The sequence below is a fragment of the Xenopus laevis genome, chromosome 5L (genome assembly GCF_017654675.1).
Source record: "Xenopus laevis strain J_2021 chromosome 5L, Xenopus_laevis_v10.1, whole genome shotgun sequence".
NCBI classification, from domain to species: Eukaryota; Metazoa; Chordata; class Amphibia; order Anura; family Pipidae; genus Xenopus; species Xenopus laevis.
In genome coordinates this window covers 89370431-89392852 of record NC_054379.1, presented here as the reverse complement: position 1 = coordinate 89392852, position 22422 = coordinate 89370431, and the positions used below count along the sequence as shown (strand labels likewise).

The 22422-nt window shown below is 36.5% G+C and overlaps 2 protein-coding genes across 3 annotated transcripts in view; one reads left to right on the top strand and one right to left on the bottom strand.

The window, feature by feature from the left end:
- Positions 1–4296, top strand: part of pm20d2.L (peptidase M20 domain containing 2 L homeolog) — a 30012-nt gene extending 25716 nt beyond the window's left edge. The window contains exons 7-8 of one of the 2 annotated variants that reach the window (XR_005961283.1): positions 2497–2621; positions 4157–4296. Coding sequence is in view for 1 of the 2 variants with exons in the window: in XM_041563028.1 (XP_041418962.1) it covers positions 4157–4167 (11 nt within the window). In the remaining variant the exon portion in view is untranslated. The remainder of the gene's footprint in view (positions 1–2496; positions 2622–4156) is intronic. The other variant, XM_041563028.1, reaches the window with a different exon arrangement.
- LOC100653500 (gamma-aminobutyric acid receptor subunit rho-1) lies at positions 879–22206 on the bottom strand. The gene is made up of 9 exons (XM_018263399.2): positions 22157–22206; positions 14913–15019; positions 13590–13657; positions 12723–12946; positions 12020–12102; positions 6986–7126; positions 6150–6302; positions 4119–4315; positions 879–2151 (listed from the first exon to the last, which is right to left on the bottom strand). The coding sequence occupies exons 2-9, from the start codon at positions 14929–14931 to the stop codon at positions 1870–1872; spliced, it is 1167 nt and encodes a 388-aa protein (XP_018118888.1). The 5' UTR covers positions 14932–15019; positions 22157–22206; the 3' UTR covers positions 879–1869.
- Between the last annotated feature and the right edge of the window lie 216 nt (positions 22207–22422).

Here is a 22422-nt window from a genome sequence, read left to right as displayed (position 1 = left end):
TAGAAAAACAAACATCAACAACAAATGGGTCCCTTTTGAAAATGTCTCTCTCTTCTCTCTCTCTCACATAAGAATGGTCCCCAGGCGGGACCAGAATGTTGTATGAGATGCTGTATCAATAAAAGAGCATAATTTCACAAATTACAGAGACTGCTGATCCTTCGTTTGTTTATATTATAATCCTTGATTGTGCACCTCTGGCAACTAAAAGTATGAGTGCAGTCACTTCTGGACAATTATATATAGATATATAGATTTAGGATTTCTAATACTGTACTACCTAATTGGCCTATGTGCACTTTATATGAATTGATATTTGATTTAAGGTATACTGTATATAATGTACTAGTTTTTTTCTTCACAGTATAATGAACTTTTTAATTTATATTAGGTAATGATTTAATTATACAGATGTATTGCTTATGCATATTTATTCATTCATTTGTTTATTAGTTGACTTACCTTTGTCACTGTAAAAAAAGGCCTTTAAATGATTTTATATTATACTAAACGTGTCCCATTCATTTCAAATTGTTATGCTAGTTCTAGTACGGTTAATCATCTTATAATTTGCTTTGAGTCTGATGTAAAATGAAAACACATCTTCATAGATACACTTATATGCTTGGCTACACATGTATGGACAAAAACAGCTTTATAAATAATCAGTTTATTTTACACAAACTTAAATTACTTTTAACATCTTTATAAATATCTCTTTTATAGTCTGGTGCTGGGTACTTTAGTTAAAACATCAATGAATGCCTACCTTTCTATAGATATATAAAGCTATATACAACAGTACATGTTGGGCAGTCAGATTCACATATTCTTATTTTCCTTTTACATGTGAGCTGAAACTTTTCATGCGGTGTTGCATGGTATATCAGTGTCAATTAGAATAGAATTTGAGTTATAATTCTGTATGGATTATTTTATTGCCCAGTAAACAGCATCTGCTTCTTTGTGTAATGTTGGACAGATGAGTTTATATTGACTTTAACTTTCAAGTGATAACCTACACCCACATCACACATTTCTATTTCATATATTTACTTGGTGGTAGGTTCAGTTGGTTGGAATAACTTGACGGTATTCTAAGGACAACTAAATGAATTGGTGCACAAAGCCAGTGTAGGACCTACCACAGTGGATGTGAATTGAATAGTTAGAGAACAAAAAATATATTGTAGAGAGGAGGATATACTCACAGTTCACCCCATTTCGTGGGTGCATATACATGGAAAAACAGCAAGTAAACTATGGCACGAAATGCGTTAGGCTTTTACCTCTAATGTCCCAATAAATGCTTTTTATATTTTTAACTACCCCTTGGTTGACTTTTTGGAGGAACTCACAAATATTGCTGTTTTTCCATGTATATGCATGTCTATGATATCCCAATGGAGGTATTCTTTTTGGAGGTATTCTAAGGAACCAGGTTACTTCTATCCAAAAAGGCTCTGAGTATTTGACTTTATTGACATGTCATAAATATGTACTTTCATAGAAGACCTGGTCATATACTGTAGGTGCAAAATGAAAATCTATCTTACAGGGCACGATGAAAGGAGCAGAGGACAAGCAGTTGTTGGGCAAATAAAAGCCAGTTCCACTGTGTGCTGTGCAATACAGCTCCGGACAAATAGTTTCCTTGACTAAGCATTGGTGTGTCACATATCTACTAAAAAAGTAATACATTATGTGCGATATTAAAGTAAAAGTCAATTAAAGAAGACAGAGTACTGCATGGATGAAGCAGCACAAAATGAAATCTCCCTGTTCTTGTTGTACATTGAATATGTACAGTAATATATACGAGAATTCCAGTGCAGAAAGTCCAGTGCAACAGTCTTTTAGAATACGTGCTTAAAAGAAAATGCACCAGTATATCAGGTTAAATAGAATGTATGATGCTGGAAATATCAATCTTGAATACTTGTCAATAGCATGTGTGTCAATGCGCATGCCGACATATGCCCGGTGACTCTTCCTTCTGTTTGAGTTTCTTTCTGCATTGAGAGCTAGCTGCACCATGATCCTGTCTTCTCCATTTTCTGACACGTAATTGCCAAGGTTGTTGACTTCACCATCACTATAGCTGCTGTCCATCATGGAACGTGGTTGTGGTACTCCACAGGTACAAGGATACTAGAAAGACACAAATGTATGTGTTTTCAGATTTCCATCCAAAATGTGTTAAAGAAACGCGCTCACTATTACTTTCATTTTTTTTTATACTGATTAGAATTACTTCTTCATCTTTATATATATTTCCCAAAGCCCAACCTTATACATATTAATATTTGTGTATAGATTTTGCATACAGTGAAAACCCTCTGCTAAAACCATTTGCCTAAAGCATTGCTGTCAAAGTTCAAGATACCGTCTCTCCCCAGCACTCTGACCAGTTCCTTCTAGATGTATTACGATAACTTAGATAAGACTTCTTCGACTACTTTAGGTCTGCATTTGACCTAAAGGATTCTATTACAGAATGATGCAGAGGATGTAATGCAGAACAGCCCCCAAGTCCCCATGAAGTACAACTTAAATACAGCTATGGGACCTGTTATCCAGAATGCTTGGTACCTGGGGATCTCCAGATAAGGAATCTTTATGTAAGTTGGATCATCATCCTTAAAGTCTAATACAATAAATAAATAAAAATGAAATTAACCTAATAGGAATGTTTTGTTTCCAATTAAAAATAATTGTATAATATTGGAAAGAAGTACTTATTACTGTTTAATTATTACAGAGAAAAACAACATATTTTGCTTAAAATGCATTCTATGGGAGACCGCTATCCCATTAATGGGTACTTTCCTAATAACAGGTTTCCTATTCAGACCCTCTCCTATTCATACTCCAGTCTCTTATTCATATCAATTAATAGTTGCTAGGGTCATTAAATCATACTAAATGTTAATTTGTAGGTGAAGAACCCTTTTAAGAATTACACTTACTGCACTAAGCATCATGACCATTTAGGAGATACCCCATTTGATATATGTATAATTTCATAATTTGCAGAACATGACAATGTTAACTATATTAACTATGAGGTACAAGAAGTGCTATCTGCTATTATATATAGGATATTATTTGTTCATGTAATATCATATTTTGGAAATGTCTATTCATACTAACAGCATATTTCTGATTTTTTTTCTGAAGATTTTTTAAAAATAAAAGAAAGTAGATAGATGGATAGAAAGGTAGATGATATTTTTTTAAATAAAAATATCCCAAAGAACTAAAATTCTTTGCAGTTATAGGGTTTGTATGATTTAGTTATTTGGTGATTAGCATTTACTGCCCCAAATGGTCACATGAGAAAATATAGCTCCGGAATATTTAAGCATTACACTAGAGCTTTTTATCTTTAAATATTATTCAAACTCATCCCATAAAACTATGTATCTAACTGAAGTTGTTGTTGTTATACCCCTGCAGCAATTAATTATTCGAGATCAGTCAACTCCCGTTGATATGTCCCTATTGACACTAGGGGGCAGATTTATCAAGGGTCGAATTTCGAAGTGATAAATACTTTGAAGTTCGACAATCGAATGGCTTTACTTCGACTTCGAATATCAAAGTCAAAGTTTTTTTCACCGAATTTGACAGTTTTGCGGTCGAAGTAAAAACGTTCAATCAAACGATGAAATCCTTCGAATCAAACTATTCGAAGGATTTCATCCATTGATCAAACGATTTTTCTTCGACTTCAAAAAAAACTTAGAAAACTGCTCTAGAAAGTCCCCATAGGCTAACATAGCACTTCGGCAGGTTTAATTTGGTGAAGTATTGAAGTCGAAGTTTTTTTAAAGAGACGGTACTTCAATTATCGATTAGTCGAACGATTTTACTTCAAATAGAAGTCGTAGTATCCTATTCGATGGTCGAAGTATCCAAAAAAATTACTTTGAATTTCGAATTTTTTTACTTCGAAAATTCCCTCGAATTCACTTCGACCCTTGATAAATCTGCCCCTAGAAGTGGCCAGTACAAATCTGTAGCTAATGAATTTGCGAGTAAAGAAAAGTCGCCCATCAAACAGGCATATTTGCTTATAATGTTTATATCAGCAGATACAAAAGCTCCATTTTTACCTTTTCCCGCATTTTCCTTTCTTTCCTCTCTTGCACAGTGGTCAAATAATTCACGGCTGCATATTCCAGCACCGATAGAAAGACAAACACAAAACTAACCCACAAATAAATGTCCACGGCTTTGATGTATGAGACTCTGGGCATGGAGGCATTTACTCCCGTTATGATGGTAGACATGGTCAACACCGTGGTTATACCTGTGAAAGGCAAGTTGTGTTTAAAAGAGGTATATTTATTTTATTATATTCAGTACTTTAAATAATTTGAGTAGAAACTATCACATAAAGTAGAATCATTTGAACAATTTAAGTAGAAACTATAATGTTACTTCCACACAGACTTTGAATGAAATGTCAAGATTTATTTCTAGACTCTCCTCCTGTTAGTTGTTCCCACTGAAACTAACCATGTGATGCCTTCTCAGCATTGTCCAGTGTTCTAGTGAATATTAAAATAGCATTTAACACTGATTAGAAGAAGTTATATATTACCACTCCCTTTCCAGAGTCTACAGTTCAGTGCTGTCCCATATGAATATGGACAATGGTGGTGGCAGCATACATTGTGTTGTATACAAGGCATAAGCCATTGGCCACTAGCCTCATATTAATGTCATACATGAGGAAAAGTTTGGCATGTATGGAATCACTTGAAGCCACTCAAATATATTCAAGAATGTACCGTATGTGTTTTGTGAAACAACTTGCAAATGATAAAGGCAGCATCTATCCATGCACATAGAATATTTATTCTTGAAATTCCAAGAGCACAGTAAAACTCTTAATACAATGATTTTAGCATGATTTAAAACAGTGCTGTGCTACTGAGGGACAGAATTTTTCTAGTCTCCATGGTGGAGGGCTGACAATGGAAGCCATTGTTGTCCACTCCCCTTTTTAAACCACACTCACTTTAAACCACACCCATGTTACCACAAGTTTTAAGAACATGCCCACATTAATGGTGGTAGCACACCAAAAGCCCAAATGGTTGGTGCTCACTGCAGGAATATCACTCATATGTGAAACATGTAAGTCATATGAAAACATACCCTTAAAGCCATATGCCTCTTTCCCTGAGGATAACACAGCGACATGATTTAACACCTAAGGGGCCCCTAACAATAATTTCCAAATACTATCAAACCCCCCAGGCTCACTTCCTACAGTTAGTGTTGGGCAGGCAGAGTATGGCACACACAGGCATAGCATGGCACACGCAGGGAGCATAGGGCAGGCAGAGTATGGCACACATAGGGGGCATACGGCAGGCAGAGTATGTCAAACACAGGCAGAGCATGGCACACGCAGGGAGCATAGGGCAGGCAGAGTATGGCACACACAGGGAGCATAGGGTAGGCAGAGTATGGCACACACATGGAGCATAGGGCAGGCAGAGTATGTCAAACAGGCAGAGCATGGCACACACAGGGGGCATAGGGCAGGCAGAGTATGACACACACAGGGAGCATAGGCAGGCAGAGTATGGCAAACACAGGGATCATAGGGCAGGCAGAGTATGTTAAAGTTTATGCAAGGTAAGCAGTCACAGCAGGCAGACCTTCATGTAGGGGGCACACAAGATGAGGCTGCCAGTTGGACAGCACTGATTTAAAGAGTGATATTCTGAGAGTGATATTCTGAATTTTTTATTTGTTGTGGTTTTTGAGTTCTTTAGCTTTTTATTTACCATCTCTCCAGTTTGCAATTTCATCAATCTGGTTGCTTGGGTCTAAATTACCCTAGCAACCATGCAGTGATTTGAATAAGAGACTGGAATATGAATAGGAGATAGCCTGAAAACAAAGATGAGTAATAAAAAGTATGTATGGGGTCAGTGAAAGCTGGAAAGAGTCAGAAGACAAAGAAGGCAAATAATTAAAAAACAATGAAAAAAATAAATAATGGAGACCACTTGAAAAGTTGCTTAGAATTGGCCATTCTATAACATACTAAAAGTTAACTTAAAGGTGAAACAGCCCATTAAGTTAACAATACTCCATTTATATGGATCCAAACAGTTTTCTTTTACATAAGGGAACTCTGGCAGGGACTGCTCTGCGATCAATCCAGAAAGACACCCAAGAGAGCATCACCATCAGAGTTGCTGGGAAGTATGTTTGCAGAAGGAAGAAGAAGATGTGGCGCCGTAATGTAAAGTTGATGTACAGGCGATTGTACCAGCCTAGATTAAAGCAGACGCACACATGTCCATATAAAACCACAGAAGACCAAACATACTAGTGCTACTTAATAGGGCCAAACAAATGTTTAACACCAATAACCTAGCCCAGAGTGGGAAACTTAAAAATGCTGCTAAAGACGCATATTGTAAGTGTTAAAGGGACAGCCCTCTAACTTTGTTTCTTGGTTTATATCTGATTGTGGATTGTTTTAAATTGAATGGCACACATTTTCCCTACTACATTGTAGAGCTCTGCAGAATGTGTTTGTGCTTTATAAATCATAAGTGTAAATCATAAATGCAAAGAAATTAATATTAAATGTGATTAAAATAACGTTCTGTCTTTAAAAGTTGTGAGAACTGCTGTGTACAAAGAGCATTTGTCAACACTGTTCTTTTATGTGACCTATTCCAAACTAACATCTTTTTTTTACAGAAGAATTTTTCTCTTGGCTACACAGTTTTATAAAGTAATGTGATTGTGAACAGCACATCAATGCATTAAAATAGTGATGTAAATCGTATTACTCCCTTTAGCGGATAAGAGTCTGTTTGGTAAGAGAACATTCAGTATATTAATGTTACTATGAAAGTACCATTATACTGACCATTTATATTGGCAACACTTATTAATCTGATCTTTTCTAGTGTCTGTATACTTCTTTTGCAACTTGAGCATTTACCTGTGCTGCTATAGAAAGCAAGCCTTGTAGTTGTGTGAAATGCCTGAATAAGGAATTGTGACAATGAAATTCTGTCATCGGTTTTTAATGATTCATTACCATTCTTCCAATATAACATAAGATCATCTTCCGTGTATGCATCTGAAATGAGAGAGCGAATAATTGGTTATATATAGCTTGCATGAGTGTTTTGGTATTTTTAAATTCGGGTTTGCATGCTTTCCCAATGCAAACTGCTGCAACTTCATGGAAAGAATTTCTATGAAATGCCATTTGGGCTGACAGGTCAATTAGCAATAAGGACTGTACTACTTTACTATACCAGGAAGTGGCCATTCACTTGCCTAGGGATAAAAATTACTTTTTTCATTAGGGAATTCTCTAAATGTATATATATGTGTATGTATATACATGATCCCACTGGTGTCTAATAAAAGGGCAGCCAAGTTTGGGAGTTTTACTTTGAAAGCAGCTAGTAAGTTGCAGGTAAAACGTATTCGTCCCTTTTATAAAATGTATAATGAAACCATAGAATTCTTAATGAATCAAATGAAAATTGAGCATAGGACTGGCCAGATATGGGATGACTTTGACGTAGTTGGCCAGCTTAAATATATTGCAATATATGGACAAACAATCCCTGTTTTGTTTAAAGGGTAAGGCATTTTTCAGTAGCAGTATGCACAAAATGTCTCTGTCTTAAATATATTGATAATGGGTTGAGTGCAGAGGAATCTTGTATTTGTCTATATATATATATATATATATATATATATATATATATATATATATATATATATATACACAATATAGTCCAAACAGGAGCACTATGTGTGTTTAAAAGGTTACCATTAAACAGATAGCTATTTCCTATCAGTATTTGTGAAACATGGTTATTAGTGTGATAGGCATGTATTGTTACGGGTTGATTGCATGGGGGTTTACGCCCAGCACTACAGGAGATAGGTTGATTTGAATTCTGTAACCCCACACACGTCCCAATGAGAGTGGTACACGTCACAAACTCCCTGCTTGACACACACCTCACCTGCCATACTTTGTATATGAACAGTTTTTTTCACTGTTGATTCACTTTGAGAAAGGCTGTTGTTTGCAGCCGAAACGTTAGTTTTTGTGCCCACAATAAATATTTCTTTCTTATTATAAGACCTGAGAGTGCTCCGGTTTGGACTATATTGCTACATACATTTGAGGATTGCACCAAGGCACCAGTTCACCCTCTTTTTCGTGAGAGCCGGTAGTCTATAGGAATATAGATATATATATATATATATATATATATATATATATATATATATATATATATATATATATATATATATAATATGTAAACAAAATTGAGTATATGATTCAGCACATTTCTCATGTCATGTTTTCCTACAAACATTTGTTTCTTTAATAGCCTTATCTTATCATTCCACAAAGAAACAATATACTAGTATCCAATCAGTATGAAACCTGCTGCTTACAATAATCATGCTAAGGCTGTTTGATATCTACCGTCCTCTGTAATTATCATCGTCCGGATTAAGTAGGAACCAGTAGTACAGGGGAAAATGGGGAAAGGTAATAACAGGCAAAGCAAGGACACACGTTACCGATTAGAGGTAACAGCACATGACCAGGGGCAGCTGGGAAATTGACAAAATGTCTAGCCCCATGTCAGATTTCAAAATTGAATATAAAAAAATCGGTTTGCTCTTTTGAGAAATGGATTTCAGTGCAGAATTCTGTTGGAGTAGCACTATTAACTGATGCGTTTTGAAAAAATCATGTTTTCCGATGACAGGATCCCTTTAATATGCCACTTAATATTACTATCTGTTGCTTAAGTGTTCATTTTGGGGGTATAGTTTTCCTTTAAGGTTTATCACAGGATCAGACATCCTATATGACCAGGAACTTCATTCAATACATTTGACAAATGTTGATATTTATTATTGTCAAAGCCTTCAGGATTCAATGTCACAAATATACAACTGACTTCAGATGGGGATGAGCAATATTAACATTTTAAAAAAAACATTTTAAGTGCATTTTATCACTATGAAAGGTTTTCTTTTACATACAATTTCACAGCCCAATAGATAATAGAGTGCTAGGCATAGTATCTCTTATTTCCTCCTGCTTGTTTTCTGCTCCCCATAGTCCTCTTGCTACCTGGTATTTAGTTGGTGCACATTAGTAATTGTGGGTTTGCTTAAATGGACCAATGATGCTACATGTTTGTTTGCTACATGTTTGGATGCAGAATAATATCAAAATGATGGAGGCCTTGAAAAATCTCTTGCTGGTCCACTCAAGCTTGTGGACCTCTAACTGGACATCCCTGTCCTAACCTATTCATTTGAAATACTCAAGACTTGTGGTTGAATAGGGGTGTTTTCCTGTAATTTCAATCACCATACCTTAAGTATACATAAAGAAAAACATTTACACATTTAATAAACACAATAGGATTATATGTATATATATTTTTATAGAACTACTTGTGCAAGCAGCACTGTATAGCAGAACAGTAAATTAATAGGGGTCATTACATTAACAAATACAAACTACACTTACATTAAAGGTTAAGAGCTAAGTGTCACAGAGTCAGATCCCTGCCCAGTAGATCTTACAAACTATGTGTGTGGGTAATTTACACAAATAGGAAGATATTCAGTGCTGCAGTTTACAGTGACACTGCAATATACAGTATGTGCCAGCACTGGAGTAGGTGTTATGTCTTGTCACTAATTTGGATTTGTGCAGCTTAGTTAGGATCAAGTACAAGGTACTGCTTAATTATTATACAGAAAATGTAAATATTTTTTACACATTTGAATTATTTGTATAAAATTAACTCTATGGCTAATGGACTTTCCATAATTCAGAGCATTCTGAATATAAGATTTGTGGCTAAGGTGATAATTTATTGGCTAACAAAGATAATCATAGCAAGCTTTGTAGAACGTTTTAGTTCCTTTCCCAAACCTGTAGGTGTAATTTTATTTCTAGAGCACTGCAAATTCAAACAATACATTCAAAAAATACAATAATAGAACATAACAAAATACAAAATATATATTTTATATACCCTTCCATGAATTGCACTCATTTATCAATAAATTTTCTCAAAAAATGCTGCAACAAAATCAAGGGCAAATTCATATCTTGCAATTAACGCTCCAAAAACGTAAAAATAATGGAAATTAATGGAATTGTCGATGCGGAAACTTTACATTATCAGATTATCCAACGCAGATCATGATGTCAAGAAACAACTTCCGTGACATCTGCCATTAACTTCTACATGATCTCGACACGTTTGAGATGGAGTTTTTTCAGACTTGGATTTTTAGCAGATTTTGGATAATAAAAAAAAAGTTTTTATTATTTCACAAAATCAAGGTTTAATAAATGGGCCCCTAGGTGTTCAGAAAAACAAAAGAAAGGAGGCCCCTGCGCTGTAGAGCTCAAAATTGAAGTGGGTGGGTAACTTATAGGCATGAATAGGAGAATAATTATTACTAAAATTCAGGGGGTTATTTACTGAAACTCTAATATATCTGGTTGGGCTTTTTGTGGCAAAAACTTAATTTTTTTGTGAAAAAAAACTTCTTTAAAGATACAATTTTTCAAACCCCGATACTGCAAAAAAAACCAAATCTGAAAACACACCATCTCAGACCTGTCAAGGTCAGTTATAAGACAATGGGGTAAATTTATCAAAGAGTGAAGTAAATAGTGAAGTTCCGCCACTCTCCATTAATTTCTATGGGATTTTTATAGGCGTATTTATCAAAGGGTGAACTTTCACTTTCACCCATTGATAAATACGCCTTTCAAAATCCCATAGAAATGAATTGAGAGCTGCAGAATTTCACTCTAGTGGCGGAACTTCACTCTTTGATAAATTTACCCCAATGTGAGATGTCCCTATCCCCTATTTGAAAATATTGTGGTTTGCTCTGGGTTTATTTTGATAATCCGATTAATTATGAGTGATTCTGAAAAAAAGTCTGAAAAAATCGTACAATTGGGGTTTTCGTTATTTTGAGTTATTTTATTAATAAAGCAAAATCAGGCATGGGAGTTTTGTTGAGATTTTTTATTTTAATTAGGAGAGTAGGATTTTAGTTAATAACCCCCGCCCCCCCTTAGTGTTCACTCAGGTCTTAACTTTTCCACCTCTAACTATACTTTATACTTTGATTCCTGTTATCCCTACAATATCTCTTTCCAGGGTACACCAACTTCACTTCCCTCCTAATGGGGGCAAGGGAGCCTCAAGACAAGTGTGTCAATATTTTGCTGTTGATAAGGTGTAACTCCTGTTTACTTGTTTATGTCTATGTATACAATTACAACACTTCAATAAAAGTTAAAAGAAATTACCAACATTTACAGCTGTTGAGTGATGAATCGTTATATTAGGGTTCGAAGTCAAGGTCAAGCTAGTTATAGTTGTAATAGTTTTACTGTGTATGATTAGTGCATATATTTATCTGTTGCTTGAGGGAGAAATTTATTAATTTAATTTTGACAATATTTGACAAATTATTGATAAGTATAAACACTGTGCCAAGTCAACAGGCTTAATGAGCCTACAATTAACTGCAACAGTGGGTGGGTAGCAGGTCCGGACTGAGAATTAAAATAGGCCCTAGCATTTCAGGTACACAGTGGCCCAATCAGCCCACACAGAGGCCCAGACAGCCACCACCAGCCCACTAAATAGTGACTTTCTATGGGACCTTATAGCAGCCCCTCTGGCATTTGCCAGAACCCACAGATTGCCAGTCCGGGCCTGGTGGGTAGTATTTACTTAACCAGGAGGAGATAGTTAGGATCCAGCTGGAGTTAGGAGTTACTTATTTCAGATATTAGTAAAGGGATGAACATTTGGATATCATCAACACACAGATATTATTGAAAGCCAAATAAATGGATGAGGTCTTGCATAAACACAATGCATTTGGAGAACGAAAGCAGTCAGATAACAGAATCTTCAAGCAACCCCATACTTACAGCTTTCAATCTCTAAAGAACAGGACTGGGTGTCAAGAGGAAAACGGCTAAAATCCATATTGCACATTGCTGTCATTGTCACCCTAAAGATGAAAAAGAAAAACTGTGAAAGATAAATTGCAAATAAAAATATAATGTATGTAAGCTACAGTTAATTGAGTTTTACTAGTTTTACAAAAACTGCATTCTTTTATAAAATCAATATAAAACAAAACATTCACAAATTCAAGTAGGCTTATAGTCTTCAAAATATGGGTGCATGTTGGATTTCATCCTCGGTCTGCCCAAGGCTTTCATAGACTTCTTTCTTTGACATTGTTCACAATTTTAATAAAGCCATACTCCAGTTTTATTGGCACTTATTTTTTATGATAACCTTGCTGAAGTAGCAGTGAATTAAGAAAATACCCTTTTGAGATATATATAAATATAGGACTTCTGAAATTTAAATGGGTATTAATATTCAGATTTACCTAATATGCTTTCATCTTGTTTCAGCATTACATCATTCAAAGAGAATTTGTTTGTAATCTACTATTCTAGTTGAGTAACTGCACTATGGAACAGAGTTATGTAAATGATATGATCTAGTTCTTGACCTATATAAATAAATTATTCTTGGCATAGGTTCCTTCCAGACAGTGTCTCCAGACTAGTGTGGTCTGTAATTCGTATCACTCGAAAACAACAGACAAATAAGTACCTGAGACTGTACAACACTTTTCCATCAGGTTGAACCCTCAGCATAATATTATCTGTTGTGGTATCATGAATAAAGGATCTCTTGGAATGAACAAAAAACATGTCAGGAACCCAAATCTTTTTGACTAGTCGGCCATCAAATGTCATACTCTGATTGTTGGAACTGGGGAAGGACAAGCGCTCGTCTTTCCAGTAGTGTCTGAGATACAAAGTCATAGTGAAGTCCTGTAAAAATATATTAATCTAATGTCAAATATTAGAATTTCATTTTCTCCTTGAAAAAAAACAAGAGTAGTTTTAAAAGTATATAGTAGTGACCTCAAAATTGTCACAGGCATAGGCCTTTCATACCTTAAAATACCTATGCAGCAAGGAGATAGATCAAAACTCTGCAACATTTATTTTGAACCGTTTAATACATTGAATATAATTCTTGAATTTCATGACTATTGGCTATGCAATGGAACAACTTACTTAGTTCCTTTATAATAACGTAATTTGCACACAGTAGACACTCTGGGGCACATTTACTAATGGTCGAATATCGAGGGTTAATTAACCCTCGATATTCGACTGTCAAAGTTAAATCCTTCAACTTCGAATAGTCTAACGATTTTTAGTTCGATTTGTAGTCGAAGGTCGAAATAGCCAATTCAATGGTCGAAGTAGCCAAAAAAAAGTTAGAAATTCGAAGTATTTTTTATTCTAATCCTTCACTCGAGCTAAGTAAATGTGCCCCTCTGTATCAAAAAAGTATCAGAACTGAGGTTGTCATCTAAATTTCCTTTAATCTCCATTACACAGATATATTCTCCTGAGCCTAAAAAATGCTTATGTTTTATAAATAAAAATACAGCAAATTACTTACCATATCAACCTCTGAAATACTGTCTAAACTTTCCACTTGTACATCAACTCCCACCGGAATTGCAGGACCTATAAATATACAAATATTTATATAAAATAAAAAATTTTCTTGGTGAAAACTGAGTGCAGCTCACTATCACTTATAAAGAATTTCTGTGAGTGTAATATGAGGTAAAAGATAGAACTACTATGGTATTAAATACAGTAGATTATGTCTTTCTGCTTTGTCATATTTCGATATGGATTAGAAATACAATTTTCATTTTGTACACTGATTTTTTTATTTGACTTGCAGAAGAATGACATGCAAGTGAAAAGGGGGCAAATCTGAGTGTTATGATTTCCCTTTTATAAAGCTACTAATACTAACTGATGTTGCCAAATGAGTGGATATTTTCCCCTATATGCTCATATGCTATATTTTTAGGCGAGATATTGGCAAGGTAGCCTCACCAGCTGAAAAATTCTCTGCGACAAATGTGTCGCAGATAAAAATAAAAGTCGCCATAAGAGAAAATGGCCATTGAATTCAATGCATTTGGACGAAAAAGTCACAGAGACAAAAAATATAACACCAGAAGAATCTCCCATCGAATTCAATGCATTTGGATTGAGAAAAATTTACGTGTGCATAAAAAAACTTTGAGGCCCATTGACTGCAATGCATTTCACAAGTTTCACTGTTTTGCGAATTGTTTCTCAGTTTTGTGAATTTTGTGAGGTTTGATTTATATGAGCACTTGTAATAGATGATTGCTGAAAAATCTTCTGCATATTCACAGGATATAGTGTAGGTACTATATCATACATGTGGAAGAAATTTGGCTAATGGAAGATGCAGCGCCACTGATGAATGTAAAAAGGAGTACAGACATGCAGCACCATTGCTGCATATAGACGAGGAGGTACAGCACAGTAGTACAGACTCCTTGGTAGCTGGGTCCAATGGCAAACAATCTTGATGCCACCACTTTGCATCAACTTTTAAACTCCTCCTACATTAAAATTGAGAAGATGCTTCAATAGGGCCAGGTATATAAAACTGTGTTGTACCAAAAAAAGAAACCAATTATTCCAATACAATACAAAGTTACAGCATCATTTGAGTTACCCTTTTTGTGGGCAAGAAACCGCTATAGCAGGGTGTGATGCATTTGATTTTCTCTCCAATAATATTTAATTGGTGAAAGAGATTTATTTTGATAATTTCTATATGCAGCCATACAAAAGTAAAAAAAACAGCGAAAACAGCCATACAAAAGTAAAAAAATCAGCGAAAACAGCCCCATAAGCATTTACTCAATATCATAAAGCATATACATACCCCCACATCCAGGTCTCATGGTGAAATCATGATCATCTATTCTGAGGAGCTGCTCTGACTTTGTGAGTGGAGACTTTGTGATGTCAGGACTTCTTTTAAATACAGGGCTACAAAAACGTAAAGAGGTTAGAAGGATACGCTTCACAACTAGTTTTGGGCTCCAGTCCTTAAAGGAACAGTTCAGTGTAAAAATCAAAACTGGATAAATAATGTAATAATAATAAAAAACGTTTCTAATATAGTTAGTTAGCCAAAAATGTAATCTATAAAGGCTGGAGTGACTGGATATCTAATATAATAGCCAGTATCCAACTTCCTGCTTTTCAGCTCTAACTCTGAGTTAGCGACTTGAAGGGGTGTCACATGGGACATAACTGTTCAGTGAGTTTGTAATTGATCCTCAGCATTCAGCTCAGATTCAAAAGCAACAATTATGACCCATGTGCCCCCCCCCCTCAAGTCTCTGGTTACTGCTTGGTCACCAGGGTTACTAGTCAGTGGAAACCTAGAGAGCTGAAAAGCAGGAAGTAGTGCAACTAAATTGGTTAGAGGGATGGAAGATTTAAATTATGACGGTAGACTATCAAGGTTGGGGTTGTTTTCTCTTGAAAAAAGGCGCTTGCAAGGGGACATGATTACACTTTACAAGTACATTAGAGGACATTATAGACAAATGGAAGGGAAACTTTTTACCCATAAAGTGGATCACCGTACCAGAGGCCAACCCTTTAGACTAGAAGAAAAGAACTTTCATTTGAAGCAACGTAGGGGGTTCTTCACAGTCAGGACAGTGAGGTTGTGGAATGCACTGCCGGGTGATGTTGTGATGGCTGATTCTGTTAATTCCTTTTAGAGTGACTTGGATGATTTCTTGGACAGACAGGTTGAAGTGACTTCATTTTGCCACTTCGCTGATTTATTAACGGTCCCTGGCATAAATTCGCTAGCGAAATTGACAGACTCTAGCGGTACTTCGCACCATTACGCGAGACGAAGATGTGCTCTGGCGAAGGGACGTAACTATGCTAATTCACTAAGTTGCGGATTTTACTGAACTCTTGCGCCAGACTTTACTTCGCCAGCTCAGACCAGTTGAAGAGCAATAGAGTAGATAAGATTTTCTCTAAAAATAGTTGAAATTTTTTCTATGTCCCAAAAAACGCTGGTGTTTTTTTACTTTTTACTGGGTAATAGGTTGAAAAAGATCAAAAATGTTTTTTTGGGGTACCCTCCTTCCCCCTTACATATGGCACCTAAACTTTACAGTAGGCACATGTGTAGGGCATTATAACAACTCTATTTTATTAAGTTTCCCTGGCCTTGTGTAGTGTAATTCAGTTGCTGCAGCATACACGTCCATTGTACTTTAACTGCACGCCGTATGCTAATTAGGCATCGCTAGTGTAACTTCAGACTGGTTATCATATTACCGCAAGTGTAACTTCGCAAGCGTTCGGTAACCTGTGCGCAACTTTGGATCTTCGTTAATTTGAGCAGCCCTGGTTAAACTGCCTGGCGAAGTGCGTGGTTTTTGCCAACTCTGCAGAGAGTCGGGAACAAAACTGGGGGGCTGTCACATTGGTCCTGTGACCTTGCAATTTGCTGCTCTCCTGGCTTCCTTCTCCCCCCCCCCGAGCCACCCATGCACTTCCTGCTGTGGAATGCTCTGCACCAAGGGTCTCCAATGGTGACAGTGTCCATCCTGCAACAAACATGGTAAGTGGCCTTTTTTACACACTTGCACACACTTGCATACATTTAAACACTTATACACACATTTTAGTGGATTACTCTTTTTTTATTTTTCACACTTTTGATCCCTTTTGCACACTTATTTACACTGTCAGATCAGTTATTTTGTTGTTTCATTGGTTTGTGCAATTTCAGTGGTTTTATTGTGATTTTATCGCTGCATTATTGTTGCTTAGATTTTTTTTAGCATAGTTTTGCAGTTTGGTACTTTGGGATACAAAGTCAGAAAAATATGTAGTTTTCTGGGGGTCATTGTACAGTTAAGGGGTCTTGCAGTACATAATACGCAGTCAGGGGGCTCAGATTGCAAATTATTGTTTAATTTGTGCAAATAATTAAATGTGTGACCTGCTATGTGTTTGTAATTATAATTTCATTTAATGATTCTTAAGCAAAAAGACTTGCTGAGTAATATTGAACACATTCCACCACTCATCCAAGCAGCTTCATCCGTTCAAGTGAGGGACCACTTTGATTGTATTTTGTGATATAAAATGCTAGAGGATTCCCTATAATTAGTTTGTAAAAAGGCACCTTAGATGAATGGTGAGTTTACTCAGCAAGTGCAGGTGAATTTACAATTTGCTGTGTGTTTCTTTGTGTCCATAAAGGGGCTTCTGGCTGTGCCTGCAGTTTCAGCTTGCAGAAAACACTACTTTTCATCAATTCTTTAGACATACTATCTTTTCTCTTCCCCCAAAGCTTTACTGTAGCAGTATTTTCAGTTAACTCTTAATTTGCTTCAGTTTTAACTATTTTTTGGTTTGGCAAAATGCAGTAAACCAGTAGACATTTTATACCTTACTAAAGAGACCCCAAGGTCCTTAGATTCCAAAGCATTCCAAATAATTTATACGTTTGTAATTTTTTGTCTCATTGTGTATGCTTTTTTTGTATGCAGAAGCGATGATAATAAATTGGCATTGACTTGATTTAAATGGGCATTAATAAATGAAATCAATATAACCTCTATATAAGACAAAGGACATACAGGAGCATAAAGATTTGTGACAGGTTGCTAAACTAAGCAATAGATAAAAACTGTCTCAAATAAAAGCCTGCTGGCACACTTCCAAGAATAAATGATCGCCTAGGGCATGTGATGCCACAAGCATATAAACTGCTTATCTGCTGTTCTATTTTTACTAACAGGAATATCATCTGATTTACACTTCTGACACATAGAAATAATATCAAATGATTCTTGCCAGGATTTGGAAGGATTTAGGAGTTATATATCTCACTGATGTGATTTCCAGGTCACCAAATGGACATGGCCAGTTAAAGCATGGACTCCCCAAATTCCCAAATAAAGAGATACTTATAGAACTGAACTAAAACAAATTAATGCTTCAGCTATAATGGCACTACAATCTATAATTAGAACACACCCATTGCTAGATTGAAGGATCGAATCAGATTATGGATATTTTCAGTTCCCGAGAAAAGAAAAATGAGAAAATAGTAATTTCATGTTCTGTACAGATTTATCAATAAAGGATATAAAAAAAAAGGTTGGATAGCCTTCTAATAGATTCTATACCTGAATTGATAAATAATTGTCCCGAAATCATATAGTCATCAGCCCTGCGACATGTATTGTTGTTGTGTATTGGATATGATTTTTTTTTTAAAAAAATGCTAGGTACGAAATACAAAGGTTTGCACAGCTTTTCATGGATGAGTCAAAAAACAAAGACAACAAGTTGTTTATTGGTTATGTTTAATTAAAATATGGCAATCTTGCTAACAGTAAAAATGTAAATTGTAACTGTCATGTCAACCTGATGAATGATTGCTCAATAAAAGAATTGTTAAAAAAGAGAACTTCATTAGTGAATGCAGCAATACAAGTGTTTTTGCCCTACTTTTGGTGCCATATGCAGAGAATTATGTAAATTTAGAAAGGATTAGCCTTCCCAAAAAGTAGGGATGCACTGAATCCAGGATTTGGTTTGGGATCCAGCCAGGATTTGGCCTTTTTTCTGTAGAATTCAAAATTGGCGGAATCCAAGCGACTCGCCGAACTAAATCAGAATCCGTAAAATGATGTGACTTTTCGGCACAGGAACAAGGAAGTGAACATTTTTTTAACTGAGAGTTTTGTGTACAGTTCTCTTTAACCCTTTGCCTGCCAAGCATGTACACCATGCGTGCTGGCAGGCAAGGGCTCGATCAGCTAAGAATGTACTATGTATATTCCTCTGCAGATGAGCCCTTCTTTCTGCATCGGCGGTTTTTGCCAACTCTGCAGATAGTCGGGGGCAATGACAGCCCCCTGGGCAATGAAGCTGGGGGGCTGTCACATTGGTCCTGTGACCTTTCAATTTGCTGCTCTTCTGGCTTCCTTCTCCCCTCAGAGCCAACCATGCACTTCCTGCTGTGGATTGCTCTGTATACACACTTGCATACATTTAAACACTTACACACATTTTAGTGGATTGGTCCTTTTTTATTTTTTACACTTTTGATCCCTTTTGCACACTTATTTACATATATATATATATATATATATATATATATATATATATATATATATATATACAGAAAAAACTGAAGCACACCAGGATTTTCTTCAAAAAGATAAAGTATTCATTACATCAACGTTTCGGCCCTCGCATGGGGCCTTTATCTTGATAAAGGCCCCAAAGGCCCCATGCGAGGGCTGAAAAGTTGATGTAATGAATACTTTATCTTTTTGAAGAAAATCCTGGTGTGCTTCAGCTTTTTCTGCCATTGGATATTTGATTTCTGAATTGCACCCAGGTATGTAACTTTTGAAGTGTGTACTAAAGCCTTTCACAGTATATATATATATATATATATATATATATATATATATATATATATATATATATATATATACTTACACACTCAGACAACTTTTCGAAAATAAACACATATGTATACACAAAAACTCACATACAGGGTTTTTTAAAACTATTTCATCTTACTCTTTTGTTTTTAATCTAAAACCAGTTTATTTTGGCAGCAACTCTATTAGATCAAGTGCAATGTCAGTGGTTTTATTGCAATTTTATCCCTGCATTATTGTTCCTTAAATGCTTATTTTAGCTTAGCTTTGCAGTTTGGTACTTTGATATACAAAGTCAGAATGTGTACTTTCCAAAATTATGTCGTTTTCTGGTTGTCATTGTACAGATAAGAGGTCTTGCAGTACAAATTACGCAGTCAGGGGCTCAGTTTGCAAAAACAAGTTGATAAAATTCAAATGCACTATTTTCATTTGGGGTCCATACATTCTTTGGTAAGTCTATGAATATTGGGCATCTGATTGTTCAGTAGACCTCTGGCGTTCATATTTAGTGTGATTTAAGAAGGATTTGCAATTGGTAGTTTGATGTAGAAAAGCATCTTTACCAATGTTGTCTTGATCAGAATGTGTACGGTACTTTCCAAAAACATATCATTTTCTGGGTTCTTTGCACAGTTATGGGTCTTGCAGCACATAATATGCAGCCAGGGGTGTTCAGATTGCAAAAGCTGAGTTGGCAGGTGAGAAACTTCATATGCACCATTTTCATTCGGGGGCCATACATACCGCATACTTTGGTAAATCTATGCATAGTGGGAATCAAACTGTTCAGTAGACCTACAGCGTTTATATTTAGGGTGAGTTTCCTTTGTACACAAAACATTGTATGAGATAAATGCGCCAAATTGCAACATTTTTAGGTGATTTTCAGAAATGTCCTAAAAACCCGTAAGTTTAGGAAGGATTTGCAGTTTGGTAGTTTTGTATAGAAAAGCATCTTTACCCTTGTTGGATTTGTCAGAATGTGCAACTTCCAAAAATATATGGTTTTCTGGGGTCACTGTACTTTTTGCAGATTTTACCACGCATAAAACTGGCAATGTGTTTTTGAATTAGTGTAAATGTAAGCATAAAATGAGTATACACAAGGTACATTTTGGTGACCGTAAATGCCACATACTTAGGTAAACCTATACACTTCAAACTGTTGAGTGAACCACTGGTGTTCATATTTAGGGTGATTTGTCTTGGTACCTAATGATATGTGGGAGATAGAATTCTGTGAAGTGGAAGCTTTGAGGTGATTTATTGAAATTGCGGATCTGCGCGTAGGAAGTGCAAGTGTGCATGCGCCGGGGACACACAAGTGCGCATGCATGCCCCATACGCAGAGGACACAGATACTGTATGTATATCTGTATGTATAGGTGAGCAGGCGGAAGAAGAAAAAACTGCCACTGCTTCTGGAACTAGGGGAAGGAGTTGGAGGAGGTACCTGCCTGGCATTTTCAAGAATGTATACTACAATAGGAGGGAGGTTTACAGTGTAGGCAGGTATTTCAACAAATTATAAGGCCTACTAAGGGCACCAGTAGTGAACATATTTTATTTACATTTAAATATACTGTACTTTTGTCCAGCACCCAAACATGAACTATTTCTTGGCAGTGACAATCATAATACTAGCTTCCTTATGAAAATAGTATTAACGATTGAAGCAAACCCACACATTTTACCACTGTAAATGGTACATACAGGGAGCATAGGGCAGGTGCTGTAGATTATGGCACACACAAGGAGCATAGGGCAGGTAGAGTATGGCACACATAGGGCAGGCAGAGTATGGCGCACACACAGGGAGCATAGGGCAGGCAGAGTATGGAACACACAGAAAGCATAGGGCAGGCAGAGTATGGCACACAGGGAGCATAGGACAGGCAGAGTATGGAACACACAGGGATAGGGCAGGCAGAGTATGGCACACACAGGTAGCATAGGGCAGGCAGAGTATGGCACACACAGGAAGCATAGGTCAGGCAGAGTATGGAACATACAGGGAGCATAGGGCAGGCAGAGCATGGCACACACAGGTATAGGGCAGGCAGAGTATGGCACACACAGGAAGCATAGGGCAGGTAGAATATGGCACATACAGGGAGCATAGGGCAGGCAGAGTATGGCACACACAGGGACCATAGGGCAGGTAGAGTATGGCACACATAGGGAGCATAGGGCAAGCAGAGTATGGCACACACAAGGAGCATAGGGCAGGCAGAGCATGGAACACACAGGGAACATAGGGCATGCAGAACAGAGCAAGAGACAGGGGAACCTATCAGGAACACTTTAAGATGAACAGTTCATACTGTGCTACATACAGTGACACAATGCTGGTGACAATGCAGGTGAACAATATTTGCACTTTCAGTCTGAGTTTGAGGTGTAAATAATGCAGGACCAGTTAATCTCAGTACTGATACCTTTTAAAGCATACACAAGGTAAGCAGTCACAGCAGGCAGACTTCATGTGGGGGCGGGTAACACAAGGAGGTAGGGGTCATGGGCCGCCAGTTGGACAGCACTGGTGTATTTTGTAACTATGACAAGTAGCTGCTACTAGTAGAGTGTGTATCTTCACTCTTACAGCAAGTCAACAAGGTACAGTGTCACTAACCATCCATTTGATTCTTTAGATAAAGAATGTAAAATACTGTACCTGCGTTGCTTGTGCGACTCCTGATGCACTTCTCTTCTCTGTCTGTGTGGTCTACTGTAATAGACAACAGGTAAAATAAACCATCAGATCAAATATTTGCCTTGTTTGGGGGTAAGTATGTATGAGAATTTAACCAAATACTGATTTCCAAAAGACCACAGTGTATTATGGGCATTGAACAATGTGATAAAAAAGAAACCTATCATATTTGACTTTTTTAAAAACCAGTGTACAGGGATGCAGGATCTGTGTGTGTGTAGTGGTGC

What these genes read in the sequence shown, in the direction of transcription:
- LOC100653500 (XM_018263399.2), bottom strand. An exon ending in AAAGTGTTGTACAGTCTCAG is followed by an intron (nt 12,103 to 12,722) that starts GTACTTATTTGT and finishes TTTCATCTTTAG; the next exon opens with GGTGACAATGACAGCAATGT. An exon ending in AAAGGAAAATGCGGGAAAAG is followed by an intron (nt 2,152 to 4,118) that starts GTAAAAATGGAG and finishes GTGTCTTTCTAG; the next exon opens with TATCCTTGTACCTGTGGAGT.